A 10,121-nucleotide genomic window follows, 5' to 3' on the forward strand; every position below is an offset into this window, starting at 1 on the left:
TTTGTCTAAGGCTCCGTGCACACTGGGCATTTTAATAACTCTGGTAACGTTAGCTGTGTAAATTAATGTTAGAAACGTGAGTTTTTCAGCGTTTTGTATTAGCGTTTAGTAGTGTTTTACCGCGTTTTTCACATTTGCGTTTTTTAGAGGTTTTTTTCTTACCATAAAAAAATATTTTTTTAGTCAAAAGTCCAAAAATGCTGGTTTGCTGCGATTTACCACGTTTTGCCGCATTTTTCAGCGTTAGAGCGTTTTTTACAGCTAAACTCCTCTAGAAACCCACTAGTCCTAGGTTTTTTTTCCAGTCAAAAAAACGGCCCAGACAAAAAACATTGATTACAGTCTGTGTGCATGGACGCATAGGATAACATGCTGGGGGGTTTACTGGCTGTAGAAAAAAATGTCAAATGCCAAAAACAGCAGCTGTAAAAATGTCCATTGTGCATGAGGACTTGCAGGGTGATCAGTCCACCCAAAGTGCCACCTGCTGGTTAATTTTAGAAAACAGCCCTCTGCTATAATTAAAGCTCAGCTCAGAGCAGGTGTAAGACACAAATGCAGAACTGTATTTTTTTTTAAATGCCAGAAGTGTAACTATCTGCATTTGACCTGATATCAGCCTCTTGTGTTGACTGTATAACAGAAATGGAGTGTGAGAGGAAGAAACTGTACAAGGAGCCATTCAGTTTCTGTGCCTAACAAGAAGCATGCTTCCAGGAAGGTAGAGCAGCTTTCAGGGGGATGAGCTCCTCAGTGTGCTGCTTCTTATTTCACTGGGTAGTCACAGGCCAGGACCGGCACAGTGGCTTAGTGGTTAGCATGTTTGCCATGCAGTAAATGGGTCATGGGTTCGATTCCCAACCATGGCACCTCCTGCATGGAGTTTGCATGTTCTCCCTGTGCTTGCGTGGGTTTCCTCCCACACTCCAAAGACATGCTGGTAGGTTAATTGGCTCCTGTCTAAATTGTCCTAGTTTCATCCCTGGCCATGCAGGATCTACTGCATGGTAGGGGTTGGGGAAAGACCTGGCAACCTACCCTGTAAAATAATTGCTAAGAGAATTCATGGAAAAAAGTCGCTTACGAGTGACGGTCCATGCAATCGCCAAGGGTCGGATACGACTGAATGGATGGAATGAAAAGCTGGTTAGTTGAGGCTGGTTCATACTACTGCACTGTGGTTTGGCCCTAGTGCTGGTGTATCTGCGGTTCTCAAGAGGTTTACCCACTGTCCCATAGACTTCTATTATATCGCACCTTTTTGTCACAGATTCTGAAAGCGCACTAAAGATGCAGCACATTTAGTGCTCTTTCAGAAAACTCATCAAAAATACACAACGTAATCGAAGTCTAGGGAATGCAGGTACACCTGCGCTGTGGTCAAACTGCAGCACAGCAGTGTGAACCTGTATACTCTGTTTACAGCTTTCAGAATGCGTATTTATTGTGGTTACAGTACTTATTGGCTGGTACTTGTTGGTTTATTTATGCCATGTTGTAAGCTGGATTTCCTGAAGAAAACTGCCCACATACTACAGCTTCATAACCTTTTACCTATGTGTGTGTACCAACTTTTCTGATAGTAAAGTTAACTTTTTGCCATTTAAAGCCTTTGTGAATAATAGAGATGTATTTTGTCAGATTGAACTGGTTACATTTGTGAGTGGACTGAGAGTTTGTAGTAGACTAAAGCTTAGCCATACATGGCTCAGAATTCAAACTGTGAGTGGCCCTGTGCTCACCACCCAGTTCAACAAAAGTCCATTAAAAAAAAAACTGAGCTAGGTAGAAAATGATCAGCCAAACAGTGACTGTATCAGATGTAGTCCCTATAAGAGTATTCAGGCAGCCGCGGGTTCTGCAATTGTTTAAATACAAAACCCGGCAATCAATATTCCACCATCAAGCATCTGCTGTGAAGCATATATGGGGAAATCAAGTGATTTTTCTCTTGTTCAACATGATTGAGAAAAAAAAAAATCTAAGTGTGTATGGCTAGCCTGTGATAATTGCAGTAAAATGAAATTCTCCTGTCCTCCTAGTGGGGTTTTCAGTGTCCTGTTCAGAAATTCATTGTGTAACTTGACTATGAGCTCTTATTTATGTTTATACCTCAGCAGTGTGTGTAAAGATGTACAAAGCATGGTTTGGCGAGGGCTTTTCTGATTAGACATAAGCTTCTTAAATGGCTAGTCTCACAACTGTGTGTTTTGAGCACCATTCTGAAAATCATGTACACGTTATCCCCAAAGTATGGCTTTGATTTCTCAGTATGCTAGAAAACAACTGTACAACTTAACATGTATCATTAGATTTCCTATGAAGTTCTGAAATAGGTATTCCAGTGAAATAAATCTGAATTGGGACTTTCTGAGGACAAGTAAATTGATTGGCTTCTTGGAGTTACCGGCCTTTTCCCATTATTCTTTCATGCTAACTACACTGTGAATATGCTATTGTCGGATACATTTCATAGTCTGTATTTTTTTTTTTTTTTTAATTGCATTATACACATGTGCACACAACTGAAGTAGTACATGTGATGGGCTGACAACAGTTTTAAAGTGATTTGGTTAAGAAAACCGTATACAGTAAGCTGTGATGTCATACATTTGAATAAAAAATATACTTACGCCCTAGCAGATAAAGTGATGTCTTGTCCTGAAGGTACACACACACACACACACACACACACACACACACACACCCTAATAAACCTGACTGGCTTAACTAATAAAAAGTCAGTAGTAAGCACTTGCCTATCCCTAGCATGGCTTTTCCAGTCTCAGTGCTCTTGAGCCCCCTGCCAGTATGGCACATGAACAAGATGAGACAGATGATGTCATTGGTGGGCCGACTGCAAAGAAAGAAGACAGCCACCAGTGACTTCATCCTCCTCATCTCACTCGTGCCCCATAGCACATTACTCTGCTGGGGAAAAAAAAATGCCCATCCTCCCAGATCTTTCCCCCCCCAAAAAAGATGATCTCACATTTGCACTGTACAACATTACACTAATCTATAATGCAAAAAAAAAAAACCTTCTCTCTCCCCCTTTTCTCAAATAGGACTCGAGATTTACCTGGAAGGGGGTATAGGTCCACTTTAAGGTTTTATTTTGATGCCTTGATTCATTTATTGGTGTGTATGGTAAATATGCAGAATCCTCCTCATCTTGTTTTAACTATAGTATTTGTTATAATTATTATTATAATTGGCGCAGGGCATGTTGCTCTGTCTGGCTTTTTTTGTTATTTTATGTAATGATCATGTAAACTTCAGTTTAATATTCTGGTAGCTATCAATAAGCCTGTAAAGAATTGTATAACTTTGCTGAACAATAACTTGGGTTGCGTTGTGTAATTTATGACTGTTGTGTAAACAGCAGGTGGCAGGTAACAGTTTTCCTCCAATAAAAAATTGTGCCCGTCCATGCTAGACCTTTCTCTTAAGCCAATATGCTTAAAGAATCTAATCCTCAATGGTCCTTAAAGGAGAAGTTCACCTTTAAAAAAAGAAATAAAGAACAAGTTCACCTTTTGTAGCAGGGTATAACATGTTACAATTTTGCCAGCCCCCCCACAATTGTACCATACTTCAGTATGGGCAGATGGTTAATGAACTACAAGAGTGATCATTGATCATAGATCATTGAGAACTACTAAGCCGTCAGCCATGGCAGCTGATGGTACTTGTAATTCATTCATTCACAGGAAACTGTGCACAATATGCTAGGGGATGCAGTGCTGGCCATATTGCATATCTGTCTTGCCTGCTTTTGCTTGGTGGCTCACTCTTCCTCTACCTCACTTTCCAGTTTGTGGGTGGAGCCTTGACATCATGTACATTGAACCCCGGATTGTATGTATAAAAGACTAGAGTGCAACAGTATATAGTCTCGGCCTATAGAGGTAACTGCAGGGGAACAATCGCAGCTCTGGAGGGGGGAATGAGGAATGTATTTCTCCTTATTCCTCTACCCCTAGAAGTAACACGAATTTAACCCTTTCAGTGCTTGGGGGAATGGATGGAATTTTTAAAAAATATTCCTAGAGTCTAGCTTTAAGCCAGATCCATAGGTAAATGGTGCGGTAATGCATGCATGATAGTGTGCACCTTGTGGTGCCTTTACTATGCTTTGCATTAAGGCAGTACATGTATTTTGAATGGTTAATTGGCTCCTGTTTAAATTGGCCCTAGTATGTGTATGTATGAATGTGAGTTAGGGACCTTAGACTGTACGCTCTCTGAGAATTAGGGACTGATGTGAATGTACATTTATAGAAGTAAAAGTGCTGCATAAATGAATGGTGCTATATAGGTACCTGTAATAAATAAAAAATGGACTACCATGGCACGTGATCACAGCCAAAACCACACCTGACCCTTTTTCAGGTTTTGTGTGTTGCAGTGCCTTCAAAATAAATGATACCCAGAGTACATAAAGCAGTCTGCAGCTCAATAGTGTAAACTTGCCTCTAGTTTTACTTTGCTTCAATAATAATTCTCATGTCTTCTTGGGCACCCATGTTAAGACTTCCACGGTTTACCAATAAGAATGTATAGAAGGCTACGGCCCATGAAAGTGTGTTTTTGGCTGCTAGCAACAGGCATGTGCAGGAAGTGCTGGTCTGTTCACTCAAGGAGATTCAGGTCTCTGTAATCGCCTGTGTGCCCTACATTTGTGAGAATGACGCAGCTCGGCAATTCCAGGCAGATTCAGGCTATCACTCCAGAACTGTGTGACTCATATCATTTGTTTTCCAAGCTTCAGGAAGAGACGTAGTCTTGACTGTGGAAAAATACCTACACGTTTTTTATGAACACAGGCTCTGAATTCTACTGAATTGTTCCAGCCTTTAATACTTAGGGTTTGTTTTAAAACAAAGGTATTTTTAAGAGAGAGGGTTTTGCCTTTAGTAGGCTGTAAGATTCCAGCTGTAACGTTAGTCCTCATGCACATGGAGCGCACATCTTTACAAAGGATCTTTCTGGCAGCAAGATCCTGTGTAAATACTTGTTTGTATTACTGTACTTTTGCAAAGATTTGTGCTATGCTTGCTGTTTATGGTTGACATCTCAAGCAGACCTCATCCTCACCAAGGCGATGATGGAGAAAGATAGATATGTCAGGCTTAGGGGGGGAGGTAGAGGATCATGATTACTTTCATTTTCGGGAGGAGGCCTGCTTTAAACTATATGTGAAAGTAAGACCCCTTGATTCCCTGTCCCAGTTATTAGAGAGAACAAGAACTTCGCTTCACGATCAGTGATATACAAATACCAGCCTTCATCATTCAGAATACAGTAAGTTTTAGGTTTACTATAATCACATGTTTAGGCATAAATTATATAATATGCAACTCTGGACTCTCTATATACATAAATATTAAGCTGCAGGTTGCAATTTAAAAAAAAAAAAATCAACAGAATGTCGTTATCGCAATTATGTTGTATATGCTTTAACCAAAAATAAAGCTGTCCTTCCTACAGTCCTTTGTTAGATTTTCTTGACTACCTGTTGGGGTGATCCCCATAGTTCCTGTCCCAAAGATGATGGGGATTGCCCCCCCAGCCCCTGTCCCAGTAGTGGTGGGGATTGTGGTGGCACTGCCCCCAGCCCCTGTCCCAGTAGTTGTGGGGATTGTGGTGGCACTGCCCCCAGCCCCTGTCCCAGTAGTGGTGGGGATTGTGGTGGCACTGCCCCCAGCCCCTGTCCCAGTAGTGGTGGGGATTGTGGTGGCACTGCCCCCAGCTCCTGTCCCAGTAGTGGTGGGGATTGTAGCGACACTGCCCCCAGCCTCTGTCCCAGTAGTGGTGGGGATTGTGATGGCACTGCCCCCAGCCCCTGTCCCAGTAGAGGTAGGGATTGTGGCGGCACTGCCCCCAGCCCCTGTCCCAGTAGAGGTAGGGATTGTGGTGGCACTGCCCCCAGCCCTTCCCAGTAGTAGTGGGGGTTGTGGCGGTACTGCCCCCAGCCCGTCCCAGTAGTGGTGGGGATTGTGGCGGCACTGCCCCTGTCCCAGTAGCGGTGGGGATTGTGGCGGCACTGCCCCTGTCCCAGTAGCGGTGGGGATTGTGGCGGCACTGCCCCTGTCCCAGTAGCGGTGGGGATTGTGGCGGCACTGCCCCTGTCCCAGTAGCGGTGGGGATTGTGGCGGCACTGCCCCTGTCCCAGTAGCGGTGGGGATTGTGGCGGCACTGCCCCTGTCCCAGTAGCGGTGGGGATTGTGGCGGCACTGCCCACAGCCCCTGTCCCAGTAGTGGTGGGGATTGTGGCGGCACTACCCCCAGCCCCTGTCCCAGTAGCGGTGGGGATTGTGGCGGCACTGCCCCCAGCCCCTGTCCCAGTAGCGGTGGGGATTGTGGCGGCACTGCCCCCAGCCCCTGTCCCAGTAGCGGTGGGGATTGTGGCGGCACTGCCCCCAGCCCCTGTCCCAGTAGCGGTGGGGATTGTGGAGGCACTGCCCCCAGCCCCTGTCCCAGTAGCGGTGGGGATTGTGGAGGCACTGCCCCCAGCCCCTGTCCCAGTAGCGGTGGGGATTGTGGAGGCACTGCCCCCAGCCCCTGTCCCAGTAGCGGTGGGGATTGTGGAGGCACTGCCCCCAGCCCCTGTCCCAGTAGCGGTGGGGATTTTGGAGGCACTGCCCCCAGCCCCTGTCCCAGTAGCGGTGGGGATTGTGGCGGCACTGCCATCAGCCCATAGTCAATTCTCTATGGAAATCTTTGGCATGTGCACTATCCGAGGAGAACAGAGTTTTAGTTGTAGTTGCATTTTAATTGCTAAGCTTTTTTTCCAGAGCAGTCAACAGTCAAGACCTTGCAATCATTTGCTAGTCAAGGCATGTGGTACCGAATATAACTTTGAGTTTAATTCTTTAGGTATTAGTGGAGCACAGCTTTGTACTTGGACTGTTTGATAACCCGTCTTGTAATACATGATTTTCTTCCATGTGTAAGGATGTTATCCACCCTAGCAAGTCCTGGAAAGTTTCCCTTTGGCAGACAGAGATTATGAAGTTGTTTAGCCTCAGCTAGAGTGACATCAGGACAGATGTTCTTCATTACTGCAGGGTTTAGCTTGCAGTTTTAGTGTAATGTTAGGCTCGTCTTTTAATTCTGGCTCAAATGTTTGCTTTAAAACTACATTTTGGAACACAAAAAATGCAAAGCTCTATCAAGGCTATACATTTTGTAGTGTTCAGACATATGTATATTGTAAAAAGACTGTTTTGTTGCCTCCTGTAACAGTGCTGAATACGCCCAGACTTTGCCATAGATAGGTAGGTGGCTTGGGGGTTATAATCAGTTTATGATATCCTTTTGTAGTTCAGTATGACTGCATACCTAACTTGACAGTGTCACTTTCTTACCCCCACACCCTTTTTCCTTGAAGTTATTGTTTCTTGATCCCTCCCGTGTTCTGAAGTCTTATGAGGTTTCAGACAGAGGAAGATGTAGGCGGTAACGTCTTCACTTCCCAGGCTGAACAGAGAGATTGCTGTTATCTTGCACCATATGATTGTCATCGTTAAAGGGAAACAAAAGTTTTTAGAACACATGGTTGTTGTTTAAAAGATTGTCTTTCTATTTCATTTTGTAGCCAACCACGATTTCTATACCTAAAAACGGATTTCAGCTTTTTTTTAACCATGTCTGAAGCGTTCAGTTTTCCAAATCTTTATTCTCCTGCTCCTATAATTGCCTTGCTACACTTCCCAGATGCTTACACTGCACTTAAAGCAAACAAAGCCTGGGTTGTAAAGGAAGGGGAAGTATAATTACCCCTCTAGCGGCTTGTGTCCTCAAACACCATTGCTTTGCTGCTCCCCACCTCTCCAGGTATTTAACACTTCAAATGTGTCTTCTCCACAGCACACTGTTGTTCCTTTTCCGGCTCGTATATCACTACAACATGTACAAGCTGTATAAAGGAACCACAGTGTATGGCAGGAAGAGCAGGTGTTCAAATACCCAGAAGTTAAGAAACCTACAGCAGGTGGGAGCAGCAAAACATCAGCCTTTAAAAATGTGGGCCAAAGTAAAGCTAAGTATACTTGCGCTTTTTTTTTTTTTTTGTCTACAAGTAACCCTGTGGTGACATGGTCACCTAAATGTTCAAGTTACAAGTGGTCTGTTGCATTAAATATGGCATCCCAACAATGTCATTTCGTGTTTTTGCACTTCTCTGAGTGGACTTATAGACATATCCGCAAACAGAAGTGGACAGGGATCTGGACTAAAGTTCTCTAAAATTCTTCAAGATTATGTAGTTCGCCTGAGGGGGATTTTTTTCTGTTTCTAAAATGAAAAAATAGAGGTCTTTATCTAAATTGAGAAGGTTGACGTCTTTTTATTTTTAATATTTTTTCTTGTTTGAGCTAGAAATCCCCATTCACACTGGCTTAAAAAAAATGCCAGTGCTCTTGGCAGAAAAAACACTCATTTTGAGCATTTTTTTTGTACTAGCGCTTTGAAGTGTTTAGCATTTTTCTCTGCCAGAAAAACACTCAAACAAATGCAAAACAGAAGGGTTTTACTTTTTTCTGCCTCTAAACACTCAATTTAAACAACTCCTCTATCCTATGTGTATGGACACATAGGATAACCTCTGCAAAGCGCTACACATACCTGTTGATCTGCGAGTCTATCTGCTTCATTCTTACTAAATTCCCCTATGTGTTCTCTTTTAAACCATAACAAATTAATATGGGATCCAGTTAACAATACAACTGCTTCAGTGTACTGCTTACTCTACTTGAACATTTTCTAACCCAATTTATTTTCTTTTACAGGTATAATGGGCTGTATTAAGAGTAAGGAGGACAAAGGTCCATCAATAAAATACAGAACAGAACCCAAGCCGGAGCCAATCAGTCCGTTTGGCAATGACCCAACACAAGCTGCACAGTCCCCGGCAGTCAAAGGACCATCTACTAATTTTAACAGCCATTCCATGACACCGTTTGGAGGTTCATCTGGAATAACTCCTTTTGGAGGAGCATCTTCTGTCTTTTCACCAGTGCCAGTTCCTTACCCAGGAGGGTTGACGGGTAAGCTGATATTACTCTTAATGGGTGTTTCCTGGTACTGATCTTGAAGATCCTGCTTTTTCTTTGTCTCGTGTTATTGATTTAAAAGCACAGTGTGCAATTTGGTTTTTATCCTGCTCCTTCTAGTCGTCTAAGTTATAGTAAAGCTGCATGTGCAGGAGTAGATGCAACTAAGAGAACAGAAAATCGTCAGCATTTCAGAGAGGGAAAAAAAAAACTAGTCTGCCTCAGTTTTTTGCTAGTGAGCTTAGGAGAACAGATGTCTTCAATCTTCTGAGAGATGCAAGCTACTTACTTTTTTATACCTTTTTTTTTTTTTCTATCAAGATTTTTTTTTCACTAGTAACCAGATGTCCAAGCCTCTGCTAAAACCTGCTTCAGTCTTCTTCAGACCACTCTGTAGGTTCTGTTGAGCCACCTGTCCGTTGGATTGGCTTTGGGTATCGCACTGTATCTGAATAATCATCCTTTATCAATCTTAATGACCAATTAAGAAATAGGACTTTTGACTTACAGTAAAATAATTTTCTTGTGATACATTGCAGGACACAGGTCCCCCCTTGTTCTTATGATCCACTCCTACTGTTGCTTACTAACAAAACTGAGACATTCTGGGAGTGAGAGTGGTTTACTAGGCTGTACTTACAGCTATGTTTTGCCAGTTTTCAATCTTTTGAAGACAGCAGTATAACCCAGTGTACCTGAATTGTCATACTGTGTCCTATTAAGGATTTTAGGTAAAAAAAAATCCTATTTTTCTGATATTCAGAAGTTCAGTAGTACACTGATTTACATTTCTTAGCTCAGTCTTCTGATTGTAGTATATCAGACTTTCCTGAACAGTTGTGAATAGATATTAACTGCCGTGGGAATTAACTGCACTTGGCTCAGCACCAATACTTAGAAAAAGAGACGTGTGGCATGGGCAGTTTTGTGATTGAGGAATAACTGGCTGCAACATTCTGCTTGGAGATTGAAAGTGGTTGTAAACCAAGTGAAGTGACTGGCCTCAGTTGATAGAGTTGAAACCAATCCTCCTACATAAGTTGTACATGTTTATCTGCAGTC

The 10,121-nt window shown here is 42.9% G+C and overlaps 1 protein-coding gene across 2 annotated transcripts in view; it reads left to right on the forward strand.

Moving 5' to 3' along the window:
* The window catches only part of YES1 (YES proto-oncogene 1, Src family tyrosine kinase), an 83,616-nt gene that overhangs the window by 43,296 nt on the left and 30,199 nt on the right, over positions 1-10,121 (forward strand). For both annotated transcript variants that reach the window (XM_089678240.1, XM_089678251.1), the window contains exon 2: positions 8,796-9,053. In XM_089678240.1, the coding sequence (XP_089534366.1) occupies positions 8,801-9,053 (253 nt within the window). In that variant the 5' untranslated portion in view covers positions 8,796-8,800. The remainder of the gene's footprint in view (positions 1-8,795; positions 9,054-10,121) is intronic.

The sequence above is a fragment of the Staurois parvus genome, unplaced genomic scaffold, assembly GCF_062004578.1.
Source record: "Staurois parvus isolate SC_StPar_1 unplaced genomic scaffold, SC_StPar_1.0 ptg000015l, whole genome shotgun sequence".
NCBI lineage: Eukaryota > Metazoa > Chordata > Amphibia > Anura > Ranidae > Staurois > Staurois parvus.